Raw genomic sequence first — 17,868 nt, 5'->3', positions numbered from 1 at the left:
AGCACATGCATGCCTCAGGACATGATCATGGTGTTCCTCCTGTGGTTAGGTGGGGTTCTTGTCTACATGGCAGAAGAGAGATAAGTCCATAATCTTACCTGCAATGACAACTGTAACCTCACTCGTGCATCGGCTATATTTGATAGGCTTTTTTTGTAGAGTAGTTGATGACATCACAGATGATGTCTGCAATGGAGCTTTAAAATCACTGCATGGTAGATTTGGTGAATCAAATAATTTATTCTGGCATTCCTGCGACAATCTTCGTTGGTTTTTTACATAAGCACGCCGACATCCAATGACGGTTCTTTTTCACTACCCATTTCTCTCAAGCTGTTGGCTTCTCTCTCCCTTTAGTATTTATGACTAAAATGCGTAGCATAATGTTTTAATTGTGTGTTTTTATATTATCTTTCAATTAGCTTAACTGTGAATGAAGTGGAATGGTGGCACAGTGGTTAACGAATTGCACGATGAACTCGGCCGTGATACATGGCCTTGGCTAACATCAGTCGCATTTGGTATCTGACTTGGTCCTGCTGCCTCTTTGTTCATCAACAGCAAAGTGGGGTGTGGTCAGACAACCTCCATGAATGATGCAGCATGGGGGAGGACTTCATCCAACAGTGGATTGACAAAATGCTGTAAAATGTTATTTTCAGCTCTGAATAATTTCCTAAATTATTGGGCCTGGGTAGAGCTTACTTTGGGATTACGAATATTTATTTTAAATGTAAAAATATGAGTTTAAAGGACAATCCTAATGAGTATGCACATTTTAGCATTTATTAAGGACCATGAAGCTTTACCGATTAGTAGCAGCACCAATTGGGACTTGGAGGCTTTAAAGAGGGGTGGTAAATATGTGCGTATCTGCAAAGAAAACTGGAGTGTAGATGACAAGGCTTGAAAACACATGACATAGTTTTTTAAATTTATCATTAACGCCGTGTTGGAACTTTAGTAATTGACCCAAAATTAGATGTGGTTATGTTTGGAACACTGCGCAAATTTAAATCAGTCTTACGAAATGTATGCCTCTCACATAGATGTTTGGTGCTGTAAATGTAATGATTTTTTCCATCCCATTGATCACTTGCTATTTGCACTGGTTATGAACAAGAGAAATAGATAGAGGAGAAAAAATGGTATCTTATTCACCAGTTTCTTGTTGCCCGAGTCTTACTACTTGAGTTTTCAGATATGCTGAAGGCAACTTGCCATACAAAGCACATGGATGTTTAGAATTCCCACTACAAAATACCTCCCGACTCAATGGCCCCTGTCGCTGGGAATGCTTTGATCTAACCAGTTGTTGCAGCGATATGCGAGTGTGTGAACCGTCTAATCGTGAGCAACTGGTGAGAATTCCCGTTGCACTGTGCTAAGCTGCCACTCGAATGGGTGAGCTTATTAATGCAGCCGGTGTTTAAAGGTGCCCTAGTTTTAATTACTCACTTGCTGAAAATTACAATAGCAATTACATTTCATCACAGACAGGGAATTAAGATCATTGAATTATTGATTTTTCCAATTCTGTTAATTGTAGTATTACTTGTGGAGGAAAAGGGCAAGGGTCTTTGATGGCAGAAAATGCCCTGAAATCTGTTGCCTTCATTATTGGAGCTTTGCTAATGGATACAATCTGGCAAGGATAATAAGGGCATTACTCGTAAGTCTCATTTGGAATATGTTACTGGGACTGGCAACCCAACTGCAAAATTGTTGGTGCTTTAGAAATGGTTAGTACAATTATAATTGTTTTATATCCAAATGAATTTTATTTCATTGTGATGACATTGCACAGGCAAGGATATTGGTGTGACATTGGGTGTTCATCAAAATACATTATTCCTAACTTGTAGTGTTACATTCGTGACTAAATATGGCATGACTTGATATCTTAGGTTCTAATCTAGACAATTACCATGATTATATTATTTCAAGAATAGTGATCTGATGGTTTCACCACAGGTATCATACATTGTCAATAAAACAATGTTATTAAATGTTTTTCACTTTAAATTCCCTCCATGAGAATACATGAATTTTATTTTACAGCCGTGCGACATCTTTTTTTAGCAATATATGTGCGAAAGTGCAGCACCTCTTCTGAATAATAAGTAATTTGAAGAGGATTCAAAAGTATTTCTGTTATTTCCTCTTCCGTGGACCATTCTCCATCTCATGAAAAGCAGAGTTGAAAGGAAATATCACTCCTGACTGATTTAGAAAAGTAAACTCACAATTCAACTTGTGCAAAAACTTACACAATTGATATTTTCAGCAACGTGCAGTAGAACTTCTTGTGCCAGTGAGCACTTGTTTCTCTCCTGGCAATGGATATTCCAAATGCACAACTCAATTAAAAGGCTATACAAATCAGTGGCATCCTACGTTAATTAATTGCAATACTATACGTTGCTAAAAATAACACGTTTTGATTAGCACAATGTGTCAGAGAAGCCAAGTGTAGAAATAGCAAAGCAAAAGATGCATTGTGTTTTTTTATAGTTTTTCATTTCAAATATTTTGCCACATACCCAGCTGAGTGTTTTGTTTATTTTGGCCCAGGTGGCAGAATGGTGGAGGTGTTCCAAGTTTTTTTTTCTATACAGCAGTATTATATAATGATGATGGGATTATGGCATATCCACTGGATGATGCTCTGCTCATTCCTCAGAAAAGCAACCCAAGCTTTGAATTGAACAGCAAACACTCAAAGACCATTGCAAGTTGCGTTCTGTTTATGTACATCGTCACGGTTGTTGAAAATATGCCTGTTAATTGTGGAAACTGCTGCGTTGTACTAATTGTACTCCTTGTAACCAGAATGTCCTTTTATGTAGTATGTACATTGTAAAATGATTAATAATCTACATTCCATTGTCAGTCTACTGCTGGATGAAGGCATTTCCAAACCATGTCAGTTCATGGGGGTTTTTGGATAATACTAAACCATGTTTGCGAGTGCAGGTAGTTGTTCACTGGTTGATATATGATTGAACTTGGGTGATTGGGTTCATAACACAGTGCGCAAACCACTTTCCTACCACTGCTCCATCCCATTGTGTCTTGTCCATATAGTATAAGGGGCCCTAAAAATCTGAGTGTAAACAGAGGGATGACTATGGGATCTTAAAAAACATGTGCAGCATTAGCATTGTTATTCTGTTTTTGTGTGAATAGGATGAATGCAACAAATTGCACATGCTTTCATTTATCTTCACTACACAGTAGATGTTTGTTAGTTATATCCGTAAGCCATTATGTTGCTGCTCCAATTTCATATTTTTAAGAACGGAGATAATGAAGGCACTCTGTTTGGCTCTACCAGAACAAAAGGCATGATTGTGGTTATTATGTAAAAAAAAATCAGTGGGTATTTGAGGAGCAAATGGGAGCCTTGCTTTTTCCCCTTAGCCAGTCTGGTTTTAAGCAGATTAAGAATGTTATCAGATTGGCTTAGAGGACACTGGTCTCTGTCATTGTGGCGCATCTTGTCAAAACTAAAGCTGTTATGTTTTTGTAAACCCTGCTGGGATACCAAATTAGCATGAATATTTGAAGATCGACCTTCCCTATCTATTGGTTTGGATGGAAAATACTTTAATGAGCAGTGCAGACCAGCAACAGTTATAGTGGAGGAGTGGCCAAGGAATTAACATTCCATAGTCTATTTTTACCAATAAATTGGAAAAAAATACTGAAAATTGCTTTTGATGACTTCTGAGAATTGGTACCATGTACCAAAATGTTTTCCCAATGCTGCTTTTCAATGTGAATGAGATTAAACATGTTAACCCAATGCCATCTGATGCCCTAAAGCATTTTTGGCACGTCTCATTTTTTTTTCTTTACTAGGATGTTTTTTTTGTATGCTGTACTGGCCAAAACCTCCACTTTCATAAGACCAAGAAATCTGGGAGGTTCTTGTTGGCATTTGTTGGGCGAACATTAGCAGTCAGTGCTACACTGCCCTCTGGGCTGCAGCATTAGCTGTTCAGTGTAAAATACTTTTTTAGGTGTTAACGGTTTGTGTGTGTTTCCTCTTTGTACTGACGAGGTTGCTTCAGTAACTGGCTGGCTCGACCATTAAGTAAGAATGTCTGGGGTCCAGACGGTTCCTCCAATGCTCTGTTCTGTATTGTCAAGAAATATATCGTAAACAGACTAAGAATTTCCTTTAGACCTTAATTTTTTCACGAATTGAAATACAATTAAATTTAACCTGAATATTATGTTGTATTTTTAAAGTTTTGTTTGCGTTTCATGAAAACAGGCTGTCATGTTTGAGAGTAGCAATGCTGCTATATTAAAAGCATTAAAGCAAGTTCTGAACCACAGTCATTCCTTAATTAGCTGCTGTGAACACTGAATGGTAATGAATACTTCAGGGAGCCCCAATTAAAATGATGCGCTTGTTTGCTTTTTTCCTTTATAATGGGCAACTTCAAAGAACAGGTGAGATAGAGCATTTTTCATTCTTTATCCAGTTCCTTCATCTCCCTTGTGTGTCTGTCCATGGTGAAGCTTGAAAGCATCGCCAACCCAGACTTCTAAAGCACTGCAGAAAAACATATCCAGCCAGTTCATTAAGGGAAGCCACCATTTCGTTTGGTGATTTTACTGCACTTAGAAATGAGCGCGGCCGAAACATGCAAATGTGCACACTTGTTTGGCGGACGTGATTAAATCCAGCGTGCATATGTTCTAACGACTGCACCCGTGCCCTTTAACTCGTGCTTACTAATCACATCCATATAAAATGTGACATTTCAAAAAATGATCTGGTCATCGCTATTGGTAAGCTGTGTTGAGCATTGTTGTTATTTTGTAAGTTTTCATTAAAATGTGTGAAGTGTCTTTCGATGAATAGCAGTGAGTAGCCTGACTTGCAGTTCCATGGAATTTTTTAAATTTTGTTTTGTTTGCCAAATTACTTATTGGGATAAAGAATAATAAGAAACATGTGTGCATATATTTACGTGGAATGACGTAAAACGTGTACACAAGAACATTTGATAATCACTGGAGCCGCTTTCTCGAAGCAGTGTCCATTGCTATCATGCCTTTGTTTGATTATCCGAATGACCCAGCTGACTTTGATGCTCGCCAGCATGTGTAGTGCTAAGGAGTATTGTTCCATTTGTGGCACGGAGTTTGAATGTCCTTGTCTTTGGGTGGGAGTGCGCAAAAAAAGCCCCCACTCCTGCTGCCTGCCTCTTTTGATGGTCTGGCGCTGAATTACATCAGCATGAAATGTGTGCTTATTGTGCCAACGCTTTGTGTTCCAGCTGATGACCGGGAGGACAGTGGAAGCGAGCCTAGGGAGGGCGGCCAGAGTGAACACGCTCGTGAAGTCACACCACCAAAGACACAGGCAGCGCCTCCACCCAAGGAGAATGCCTGGGCTCGTGGTGCCAATCCTCTGCGTTCTCCGGGCTCTGATGGAGATTTCAGGTCCAGCCACACTGTCTTATAGGCAATTATTAGCATATTCTTCATGATCACGTTCACCAGACCCACGCTTCTTCCTATTTGAGTTAGGCCTCCTTGTATTTTACAAGCTGAAAATGTAAGTCTAACCTATACCGAGTTAGTGTTTTATGTTAGCTATAAGCATGAATGATCTCAAGTCAAAATGAGTCCAGATCTCATTTCTGTGTAACTCGCATGGGATTGTGTAATGTATGCAGTGGCAAGGAAGCACAAATTAATAAGAACAGACCTTAAATTCAAACCAATGCACAGTATACTGGGAAGAACTCGGGTATATTGCTCTTGTAGAGGTCATCTAAAGGGTGCCATTGTAAGTATTTGGCCTCCTTCCCAAGTTAAACAGATGTTTAAACAGATGTTTTGCTTTCGTAAAGGATCTAAAAAAAAACCCTCATCTACCTACCAGCACACATCGGTTCTGCACTATAAAAAATTCTCCAGACCGTGCTCACTTCATGTGGCAGTGTTTGTCGGCTTGGAAATGGTTAGGGTTTAGCGTGATTTGTCACACCTGGCGTGTGTTGCCCGTTTCGATGTTAAACGTAATGAGGCCAGATGCTGCGGTGGTCGCTTTACGAGCCCAACTCAAAACTGTCTCGAAGCAGTAAATCAATGAAGGAAGCTGGATCCCAACACCTTGCCTGTCCTTTGCACGGGTTTCATCCACCAGAGCCCCGCACCTTAATTTACGGCTTAATTTTTTATTTATTTCCTCCCTGATCTGATTCATTGCTCTTGCGTGACTTTCATCAGCGTTAGGAGTCAGTGCCGTCACTGTGTAATATTGACTATTATGGGCACTCTGCACTTGCTCATTACGCGGTAAATCCCGGTGGAGTTCAGGACAACTACATTTTTCTTGTACATTCACTCTTGAGGTGGGAGAATAATTTTTATTTTCTATGCATATTGCAGTGCTGTCATGAACTAAACTGTTATAATTGGCTAATTGTTATTATCACTATTATATCATCCTCGCCAAATAGTACTATGTGATCTCATTCTTCTGGCAGCACAGTACCCATACTCTCACTCATATTAGTTAATATTTAACGTTTTCGGAGGCATTCCCTCCATGCAAACGGGCAGGGGGTGGAGGTAGGAGCCGCCCATGCCGCTCCCCCACGGGGCGGAATGCGTGGTCCCCACACCCTTTGCACATGTGACCTCCTGCCCATCCTCTTCAGTTCAATGACTCTATCAAAGCCAATATATAATGGCCCTTGCTTGTCATCCACGAGTAGAACATGATAAAGAGTACAAAGAGAGCCTGGAAGGAGGTCCCAGGGAACCAGTGCTTTCGTGATCAAATAACGCATTCACGTGGGCGAGTTCCGCCAGCAATAGCAATGCGAGTCAATCGTGGCATTGCATCGCGAGGCGGCTGACAGCGTTGCCGCGGCGGGAGCGCATGCGCGGGAGGCAGCCCTCTGCGGCTGCCTCCCAAGTAAGCCCAAGTGATCAGCGATCTTCCCACACGGGGGATGCCCGCACAGCGCACGGGGGTCGTCTCAGGTGGCTCTGGAACGAGTGGTCCCGGTCGACCAGGGATGTATTGGCGCATTGCATGATAAGATGCGGATACAAGTTCATATCTCAATCGCCACGAGACACCTTTGTGGAGTCGCAACCATCCTGTCGTCTGGAAATGGAGGAGGCTCTCAAAACCGACGTGGCATGGATTTTGGAAGTAGGGGCGATAGATGTGGTTCCGACCTCTCATCGGGGGCTGCCGGTTTTACTCGCAATTCTTTATGGTCCCAACATCTCCTCGGGGCTTCCGGGTTAAATGGACTTATGAAGCCTCAAAAGATTCTTGAAGAACCATCGTTTCAAGATGGAGTCTGTGACATCCATCGCTCGGACAATAGTCCGCGACGATTGTCTAGCCTCCATAGACCTCACGGATGCATACCTGCATGTGGTAGTGCATGCCAAGGACCACAGATTCCTCAGGTTCACTGTACCGGGGAACCTTTATCACTTCAAAGTGCTACCATTCGGCCTCTCAGCAATGCCGAGAGTCTACCAAACTGCTGACTGCTGGTGGCAACCCTACGGATACCTTAGTCTGGGCGCCATCGGCAGAGGCGCTTCAGAGATCGAAATGTCTGGTGGGGGACGGCCTCCATTCCAGAGACATACAGGTGTAAGGGGCAGCTATTACCAACTGATGTTAAACCGAACTCTTATCATGGGTGTGGCAGCGTTCTGGGCCGGCAGGGCAGGCGGGTCTCTGGATGAGATTTGGAGAGCCAGCGGTGTGGAGCAACACAACTTAAGTTTGCACGCCATTACCGCCTTGACGTGTTGTCCTCTCAGGATTGACGTTTCAGATAGGGATGCACTGTCATCTGCGGTCCAGTAAGGGATTACTGGTAAGAGTGGGCGGTCCTGTACTTACCCACCTCCAGTGTCAGATGGTTCTGTACCGGCTCGCTAAGTACGACGACTCAGAGCTGGGATGATACGACTGAGGTATTAAACTAGAATTTCGGTAAAGGCTTAACGTAATCCTGGTTTTACCTCGTAGTATTATCCCAGCTCCACACCCACCTACCCCGCTGAGTTCTAAGTCATGTCCTGTCGACCTCTAAGGTGTTGTTCGCTCGTGGATGATAGTCAACGTCCTCTAAATTGGCTTTGATAGCATAGTCATTGAACAGAGGATAGAAAGGAGGTCACGTGGGGGGGGGGGACGGGTTTGGGGACCGCCCATTCCGCTCATAGGGGCGTGGCATGGGTGGCTCCTCCCTCCTCCCCCCTGATATGGAAGGAATACCTCTGAAAATTTGGAATATTATTAATATGAGGGAGAGTCTGGGTTCTGTGCTGCTGCAGAGGAACAAGTTCACTAATTATGACTCGGAGCCAGGATGATACTACTTTGTAAAACCAGGATTAAGGTAAGACTTTACTGAATCCTAGTTTTAAAGCATATGCATAATTTTACGAAAAATACTTATTTTAGTGCGTAAAATACGTTCTGCTTTTAAATCCTAATAGTTGTGCCAGCTTATTTTACTTGATTATGAATTACACTGTTAATTGCTTCCTCATGTCTTGCTCTTTGGATCTGCAGTAAAGGCAACGTTCCACCCAAAAGTCCAACCAGCAAGGAAGAAAGTGGTGGCAGCAGTACCTCTTCAAAAGGTAATGTTATAAAAAGGCAATGATCCCCTGCTTAGCCTGAAGGGGTGTGTCAAAGCAAGTGCTGCTAGCGAGCACTCTAAATTATAGAGCCAAAAAAAATGTTTGCGTGCTTTCAATTGATGCTATATTTGCATGAGCTAAAATTATATACATCTGTTGCGCAATGTATAATGTTGATTTCCTTTGAATACCATTTGAGGAACTTGTAGGAAATATAAGCCTTATATAGTGCTCTTATATGGAAATGGTGAATATGATTTGTATGAAAATATGAATAAATATTAATATGAAGAACTTGTAAAAAAAAGTGAATTCGCAGGGGGGCTTTCTGAGGCTCCAGTATTTAAACGCTTAGACACTGCTCGTCCACTATCGTTCGTTACACCCCCATTAGCTATGTGTGCTCTTTTTTTATCCTCTCGAGAATGTATGTTGTGTGTTAATCCCTGTAGGTGTCGTGCAAAAGCCCCAGCAGTGACCAATTTACAAGCGCTAAGCACCTTTTATGAAGGTGCATTCAAGCGACATGGTGTCATGTAGTGCGAATAGTTTGCCGAGTACAGCTGAATTGTTATGAAGTACAGCAACCCTGTTAAACAGCAAAACAGTCGGGTTGAAAAGTACCTTGTAACAAACAGTGTAGATCTTTCCTCGGGTAAGAATACCACTTGCAGTGTCATCAGTCAGCCATGTTCAATCCACTACTGGATGACCATGGCCATAACCATGACTTATTAAAAATGAAAACTATAATGCGAGGGATCCCAGGTTTTGTGGGCCAGGCGAGCGATCGATTTAAGCCTTGAGCATAAAAGTGAACGCCACTTGAGTGGTGCAAGTAAAAGGATGCATTGTCTCGGTCATCTCTCGTCATTGCTGCACGAGGTATCTGTTTAGAAGAACCTAGTCTCCACACTTGGAAATGGATGGTAACACATTTTATTTTACGACAATGCTGTTTTACATTAATAAAAAAACATTTACAAAGCCACTGTCAAGACAGACTTGTATAGTGGGCTACCTTGTGAAACTTTCTCAAGCATGTTGACCAAGCTGGATCGACCATGAACAGTTTAGTTCCCCCCCCCCCCATAGATTGTGCATTGGCGTGTAGCAATAAACAGGTGCCGACGTGGGTCGTTTCAAAGGCAGGCGTTGCTCCTGTCCTAAACGTATATGCAAGCTCCCTCGAGCAAACACCTGGGAGTTAGTCACAACAACGTGGAAAGCATTTGTGTTGGCTTTAGTGCCTGCCGTTGCAGTTCACTGTGTTCCCACTCGATCAGGGAAGATCACAGCGTCTCGCACGTTTGTCTTCCAGAAGGTGGCCCTGTAGGGTGCTTGAGAGCAGAACACATTGCCTGCTGGGCAAGTACTCTGTGTCGTGCAGTCAAAGCGAGAGAACAGCATTGAGAGAGGGAGAGAGCCCATATCCCACTGTTTAAGTCAAGTGTGAAATGAATGTTTTTTTCCCCCACTCTTGAATATTGAACAGTTTCCGTGGGTTGTTTTTAAACGTTGCCTCTGGTAATGTCATATATGTGGTCATTTTGTTAAGTGGCGAAAGAAATGATGACAAAAAGTTGCGTATATTGCCTTCATCACAGCAACAGTGTTGCCTCTTGTGTTAAGTCCAGCTATACAATTCAGTTTGTTTCAGCACTTGCTGAATAAATGAAATGTATTTTTTTCTGTTATTTTTGCAAAATCTTGCACACGCATCGGTGTAATCATTGATGCATTAAGTCGACTTTACCTGAAGCTTTGTTCTCGGGACCCACAATGTTTCCTTATTTTGCCCACTGAAGCACAAACAGACTTGTGGGACTTGCACGCACAATTTTTCAGCTGCTGCCCCCTGATCTTGACTGCATCGTAGGTTAGTGGCTGACCCTACAGCCCCCAGCATGTGGTAGTAATGTACTTTTATCACCATGCAAAGGAGAATCTGTGATGACCAACATGTTGTTAAGAATTTCTGTCTTTTGATCATAAAAGCTGATTTCTATCATCCGTAGTATTTTTTTCTGAAGCACCACAAACTAACAAACCTATTTGCTTAAGTAGTTTCGGTTATGATAAAAATTTGTAACAAAAAGATATCGCCACGATCTTGGCAATTTAAACTGTAATTAGAATTTTAGAAGTTAAAGAACTCTGTAAGCGTCTTGTGATTTTAATTATCTTCATGCTTTCATAATAAAATGTATAAAATGTTAAAAGTCACACTCCATTTTAGATATATATTTTTAAATAACAAATTTATTCAGAGGAATTAAAATCAAGTAATTATATCTTCGCTGTTATGGATCCACAGGGTAATCTGAGTCTTATTTTTACACCTGATAAATACATTACAGCGCATCGATTGATCTACTTATTAGCGCCTTGAATTGCGCACCTATCCCTTGCATGGTCTCCCTCGCATTTGTTACATCAGAAACGGTGGCACATAATTGATTGGGTCAAAAGGAATGTGCAAAATGTTCGTAATTGATTGACGTGCCTTGTTCCGTTAGAACATTGCCATTCGTGTAAATTGTTTTTAAGGGACTTAAAAATAGACTAATGCCATTTATAGCTCTGCATCCCAGAAAAGAAAGACATTTATCTGAAGAAAATAAATACTTGAATTTACTCCAGAAGTACGTGAATGTGATGAATTTATTCGGTTAATATTTCTTCACGTAAAAAAAAACGCCTCGGTTGGAAAAATACCATCGCCAAAAGTTGCAGTGATACTTCGCAACAGAAAATAATTATCCATGAATGTGTGATACACTAGGGCAAATGAGTGTCAGTAGCATATTATATGTGCAATGATGAATGTGATGTTAACTGTGAATGAAAATCAGCTCCGCTTTGTACAAAAAATTGCGCACTCGTAGCAAACGTTGCATTAACAAATTTCAGGCCATAAATGTTAATAATGTGAGTGCTGTTGGTTGGTATTTTTAAATCCAAATTCTTCAATTGAAATTAAAATCTCTTAAAAGTAGAATGATACCAACACTAAAAGCAAGACTTTTTTTTATTAAAGAAAACATTGTAAAACTTGAATTGCTCTTTATATTACTTTTTCCATGGCACAGTGGTTTGCACACTATGCTATGTATTGGGCTTCATGACTTCTATTCTTGGCCACGATTAATTAAACTTCAGTGGCAAGTCGATCCTAAACCAGTCCTTGCCCTCTCTTCGCGAACCTGCACTGACCAGCAAAGTGAAGTATGGTCAATCAACTCCCATGACCGGCATGGGAGTGGCAGGTCTTTGTTCAGCATGTTATTGACAAAGCACTACGTTATTTCAAGCATTGGTGCAGTTTTGTGGAGAGCGGAAGCTTCAGCCCCCCCCTCTGTTTTGTGCCAAAACACCTTTTTGTCTTGACCAGATGGAGATGATGACAAGAAGGGGAGTGGGAGGGCGGCCTCTGCAGGTGCTCCTCCACCGGAGAACAATGCCTGGGGCAAAAAAGATGCGCCACCAGCTGATGGGTAGGCTGGCCTCCGGAAGAAATTGTTCCCAGCCACAGTGCCCCCCCCCTTCCCCACTTGCTCAGTGTGGCATTGACTCTTTGCTTCGAGCAAACAACTGCTCATTGGCTTTTCAGGGAAATAAATAGTTACAAAATACTGTGCTGTTGAGAGCTCCTCAAGAATGGATGTGCTTAACATTTTAAAAGTACCGTTATATTGTTACTAATTAATGGTAACTTGACATTCTCTTCGAGCGCTGTATTACATGGCTACACATTGTGGTGCCACATCTAGGAAATCGTCCTTGGATAACGTATGTGCGTATAATTAGATATGAATCAGTAATTCAACTTTGTAAGTGCTATGTTTGTCCATTCTTTATCATGCTGAGAAGTGTTTTCACACATTGTGTTGCATGAATATTTTATATTCCTGGCATTGTTGCTGGAGAGGGAAACCTCAATTATGCAACATGCGCTCATTTGTGTCTGCATCACAACTTGCATCGAGATGATAGGCTCCAGGGTGGAGTCCAGCTGTGCAGGTGGGCAAGTCGAGACATCTCTTTTTGAACGTGCCGTATTTATTGAGCAAAGAATTAAAAGTGTGACCATTTCACAATCACAGTTGAATACAACCAAACTGGAATCTGCATTTTTTACTGTATTGTATTATCCATTGGCTAAGGGTTTTTGATGGGCACTTTAAATGTATCCATAAACTGTTTCATGTAATTTATAAATCACGAATTACACTGAAGGGTTTGACATTTGAACTTATTTGGTTTTAAATTGTTTTATATATCTTCACCCTTCACAAATGTGGAAATGGCCTAGCACTTAACATTTTGCAATTTGTAACAGCACTGCCACGTGTTGGTGTGTTAAAAAATATCTGCAGACGTTTTTTCTTAATGTCTGGATTTTTTTAAAATTATGTGCAGAAAATAACAGTTTTAAGACCATCCATTGGTGAGGGTGAGATTTTTTTATATGCTCAGCACATGGCCTAGAAATTCTATAAAATAAATGGACACATGAGGTTTTAACTTAAAAAAAAACCCATGTTTTTTTCACAATCGAGAAACTGAAAAAACCCTGCTTTATTTGTGTTAGAATCCCACATCAAATGGTCTGCTAAATTACCTTACATAATGGAATAGCGCTGTTTAGTTTTCTGTTCTAAATGGCCTGTGCACTTGCTCGTCAGAGGCAGCACAATTCTCGTCAGAAATCAATGCATGTGGTAGAAACTGCAACAATGAAGTATCATTGACAACTTGTCAGTGCTACTCGTTTCGGCAATGCAGAGTTTACTCAGAAAAAAGTACTTGCGTTTCCTGGCTTCTTTCAAGATTTCAGACCGATAGTCTTGATGGCACTTGCTCTCAAAGCTGTGCTGTTGGGTTGAAGCTAATTGCATCTTCTGACTTTATTGGTTGGGATGATTTGCTAGAATGAATTAAGCATGTTTCTTTTGCTCAACATTTATAAAATGGTGAATGAAGCCAAATTCTTCGTTCCAGTAAGTATATTACTAAATGTTATTCGGTTAATGCAAGTAAATGAATGCATGAAAATGCATGCTGTTTTCGCTTTGTCTTTGGCGAAATTATCTTTCATAATTAATTGGTGTGCAAAAATACGCCTCTACGTAAAGAGGTCACATTGAAAATTAAGATTGTACTTTTTCATACGGGTGAAAGTTAACAGTTTTATCGTTTTCTCACTTTTGCTCTTCATTTCCCCCCCCCCCCCCCCATTGCCTTAACAGTGATTGTGTGCGCTGAAGGAAGAACTGTGTAACATGACCTAATTAAGTAATTTGTTTTTTTCTCCAACCACTATGTTTCAGCCGTAAAGAAGCTCGCAAGGACCGTGATAAACCGGAACCTCGCAAGTATGAGGAGCCACAGCCTCCTGTAAGCAGATGGATAATGACTATCAGGGCATTGCTGGGTTTTACTTATTGTGCACGCTTAATTTTGACCCGCAAGTGCAGCACGGATTGGTGTGCGTGTGTATGCTTTTTAAGGCTTATGCCTGTGGAATCCTATCGAGTCTGTGGAAAAAGGTGTTGGCAAAGGACTCAATTCATTGGACAACCTTTCTTATGTCAAGACATAAGCCAGCAAGACGAATGGTTTACGGAAGTTGACATTCAAAAAAAATAATCGAAAGGTTAATGTAGGCTGAGTCTCAGTGGAGCTTGTATTCTAGAGGCTCGGTAGGTTGTGTTAGAATAATTTTTTTGGCCTTTTTTGTTATTCATGTCATTTTGCCAAGTGGGCACATCTGCCACAATCTGTTATCCTCTACAGAAAGGGTATAAGATCACAGCGCAACTCTAGTCATCATAAAATGTTCAAAAGTGACCTGAACATTTCAGGCACAGAGGACCATTATGGCTTGAGTGTTGATAGAATACAGGCGATGATAATAGTTGCATACATCTTTTGTGGCCCATGTGAAGCATCACTAGCATGCGAGAAAAAGATTCCACGTATAGTCTTAACAGACTGTTGGGGCAAGTGCTATTAGCAAGTACCTAAGAAGGCTGATACAGTACACAAAGGGGGTGGGTGGCCAGCACCATGCCCGACTGTCCTTTCTCCCCAGTGGCGATGATTTAACACACCGCACCAGGTACTCATTTGAGGCCAAGTCGACCTCAGGAAGGTCTAGGACTGGTTCCGTTAATCGTCACTGGAGTGTGACTAAAACTCAGGTCGCGGGGTTCGCAGCGCGGATCGCTTACCGCTGCCATACTACCGCTCCCCCATGCCAGAGTGCAGCGTACACCCGCGTAATGAAAATAACCACGCACGCTTGCCTCCGTGCTCATTTAGCATCCAGTGAGCTGACATTCCAGCTCGGCACTTTATGGGAGAGAAAAAAATTGGCATAAAATGTGAAATAGGTGGCCAGCAGCAAACCTTTTTTCACCCCCTGTTGCAGGCTGGCTACAATAATGGTTTTTTCTCTGCCAAAAAACAAGTAATGAGCTAGTGTATAAGTTGCATTTTTTCCCCTTGGGTAACATATGGCGATCATTAATCAGCAATGCTATTAAGATACATTACTGGGTTTTTACAGAGTTTATTGGAATTTCAAAGCTTTTCTGGATTCACAATATTTAACTTGGGGTTTTATTAAAAAAAGTTAGTTTTTGTTTTGACTGAATTGGATTAATTCGCTGGAGAAATTCGGTGATTAAATGACCTTTTAAAACTGCGTATTATATTTATATTCTGGTGGATTTAGCATATTTTGTAACTTTTCAATTGAACATTAAGTTATTACTAATATATTTTGGACTTGTACAGCGTTTGCATTGGAAGAAGCTTTACAGAACAGTCACCGTATTTTTCTTATAGAGAGGAGATGACGGTCAGTCAAAGAAAGATGAAAATGGTGTTGCGACTTTTCTTGAACTGGGAGCAGATTCGACAGGACAAATGGCTTGGCAAGGGATTTTTTCAGAAATGGTCAAAATGTAAACTTGTAATTTTTGCCACGTGACTGCTCAAAATACTTTTAACGTATTCCAAGTGCATCATCTATATCTATACTTTTTTTTTTGTTTGCTTCAGATAGTCATTTTTGTCCATGTGTTGGAGAAAAAATTAATATTGTGTCCTATTTTACAATGGATTTTTTTTGTCAGACTTGAGCAAAAATGCATTGTAAAAGCAAAAGTCTAAGGCCTTATCCAGCGTTTTACTAAAATGCATCTTCCACACTTTTAGGAAAAAAACATTTGTAGGAATAGTGATGCTTTTTCATTTAACCGTGGGTGATGAAAATCTTTCCCCAAAATGAGAACCAAGTCCCCGACATCATTCATAATTTGCCTGCTCGCCACATTTTTCAGAGCGGAGTGGTAGAAGGCATTCATCTTTTGTGTTGGTTTTGAAATGGGATGTGATCTGTTGTAACTGGTAAATATTCATAGTTATTTCAGTCAACATTTAGTCAGGTGATTTTATTATACTTGAAACATTTTGCCCTTATCACTGGCTACCATGATAAAAATAAGCTTTGAATGTTTCTCTTTTCTTAAGGCCATTCATCCAATGTTCGAAATATTTTTGCCCTCTGACAAAAAAAAGCTATTTTTAATTGCTATTCCATACATACATTCCCTGAAGCAGCAACGCGATACTTAAAATATTCACTCTTTACGATTGTGAAAAGACGTGGTCTGAACCAAAATGTGCCATAATTTTTAGTTTTTATTCCTTGACTCTTAATCTTTTTTAAAATATTTTTTCACAGGTTTTCTCATCAACTAGTAAGTTTGCAGCTCTGACGGTAGAAGGAGAGGATGAAGACGAAGATTGAGAGCTGGAGTTTTTTTGCGCCAACATTTCAATGGCCAAATATAACAGGGGGAAAATTTAAAAAAAGAGAAAAAGGAAAAAGAGAAAAATCGAGAAACAATAAATGAACAGTCAGGGCAAGCCAATTCATTGCTGCACATCGCTTGGAGACTGCTTCTGACTCCATGCTTTATTATTCAATGTGAGTACAGGTAGTTATAGTTATTAAAAAAAACAAGTAGCTTGAAAGTGCTGCAGCTGTATTGAGATTATATTCGAATAATATACAGTGTCTTTAAAATTCTGGCATTAAATGATGGATGATATGAATGCAAATGGAATGGAATTTGAAGGTTTGCATGGACTTTATAATTTGATTAACTTTAACAGTGGGTTTTTGGCTACAGTGCTAAGAAGCAGTGGATTTTAAACATAGCAACTGGTTTTGAAGATGCTTTAAGCACTGTAATTGAGGTTACAGTAGAGCTTCATTATGGAATCAGTAAGCATCTTATTCATTGTGAATATGTTTTCTCGCCACCCTGATTAGCAAATTATGTAAATTAAGACACTTGGTGTGGTGAAAATGTACTAATTTCACAATGGCGTTGTGATGAGGTTCTACTGCATTTTAACCGTCATTCACCCATTTTAAATAGACTTTATTTCAGTGGCAATTTCCAGTAGGAAAAACGTAATCGCATAAAGTCGCTTTTAAACAATGCTGCTTTTGACGTGCTTTTTTGGTCTGTCACGGTAGTGTGTTTAGGAATTAAAAGCCCTGCCTTAAAAAAATATCGCTCGACAGCTGTATTGGTTACGCTGCATTCTCTTTTAAGTTTTCAACCTCAAACGAAATAGTTTCGAAATGTATTGGCCCCCCCCTGTTAGGATGCAACTTCAAAAAATAAACTGCTTCTACAATTTGGAAATGTGGCGTGCTAAAACGAAGTGAGTTTGTGTACGAGTGAATGCTAACAATGCTGAGGGGGGTGCAGGATGATTTGCGGGGGGTGAATGTTTTGGTCGGGCAGTGGGTGGGAAAGCTGCCATAAAATTGACGGAACAATGGCGTGCAAAACATTTCATGGAGTATGCGAACGAACCATTATGGTTCATGCTGCGCGGAGCTTGCGTGTTGTGCAGCGCAAAACACTTTGCACCATTCGTTTCATGAACGACCACCGCAAGCTCAAGTTGTGCTCATTCCTTGTGTTTGTGTGGAAACAAACTTGTTTCCTAGAACCTAAATGATGTAGCTTGCTTGACAGCCAGAAGGAATTTGTACTTAAAAACTTGCTGGATGGAGTAACACTCGGGATTATTGAGCCCAAAATAAGTGCAGTGTTGTTAAACTTGTATTTTTAAAGGAATGTCAACACATTAAAGCTGAACATTCACATAGCTGCCAAG

General features: G+C 40.6%; 1 protein-coding gene across 3 annotated transcripts in view; it reads left to right on the top strand.

The window, feature by feature from the left end:
- Positions 1 to 17,387, top strand: part of LOC133344620 (eukaryotic translation initiation factor 4B-like) — a 30,559-nt gene extending 13,172 nt beyond the window's left edge. For all 3 annotated transcript variants that reach the window (XM_061554642.1, XM_061554641.1, XM_061554640.1), the window contains exons 10-14: positions 5,298 to 5,463; positions 8,585 to 8,655; positions 12,050 to 12,152; positions 13,989 to 14,055; positions 16,412 to 17,387. In XM_061554642.1, coding sequence (XP_061410626.1) covers positions 5,298 to 5,463; positions 8,585 to 8,655; positions 12,050 to 12,152; positions 13,989 to 14,055; positions 16,412 to 16,477 — 473 coding nt within the window. In that variant the 3' untranslated portion in view covers positions 16,478 to 17,387. The remainder of the gene's footprint in view (positions 1 to 5,297; positions 5,464 to 8,584; positions 8,656 to 12,049; positions 12,153 to 13,988; positions 14,056 to 16,411) is intronic.
- The last annotated feature ends 481 nt before the right edge of the window (positions 17,388 to 17,868 follow it).

Source organism: Lethenteron reissneri, chromosome 20 (assembly GCF_015708825.2).
Source record: "Lethenteron reissneri isolate LAM-NWPU_2019-01 chromosome 20, ASM1570882v1, whole genome shotgun sequence".
NCBI lineage: Eukaryota > Metazoa > Chordata > Hyperoartia > Petromyzontiformes > Petromyzontidae > Lethenteron > Lethenteron reissneri.
Note: the sequence above shows the minus strand (reverse complement) of the source record. Positions and strands in the feature narration are given on the sequence as shown.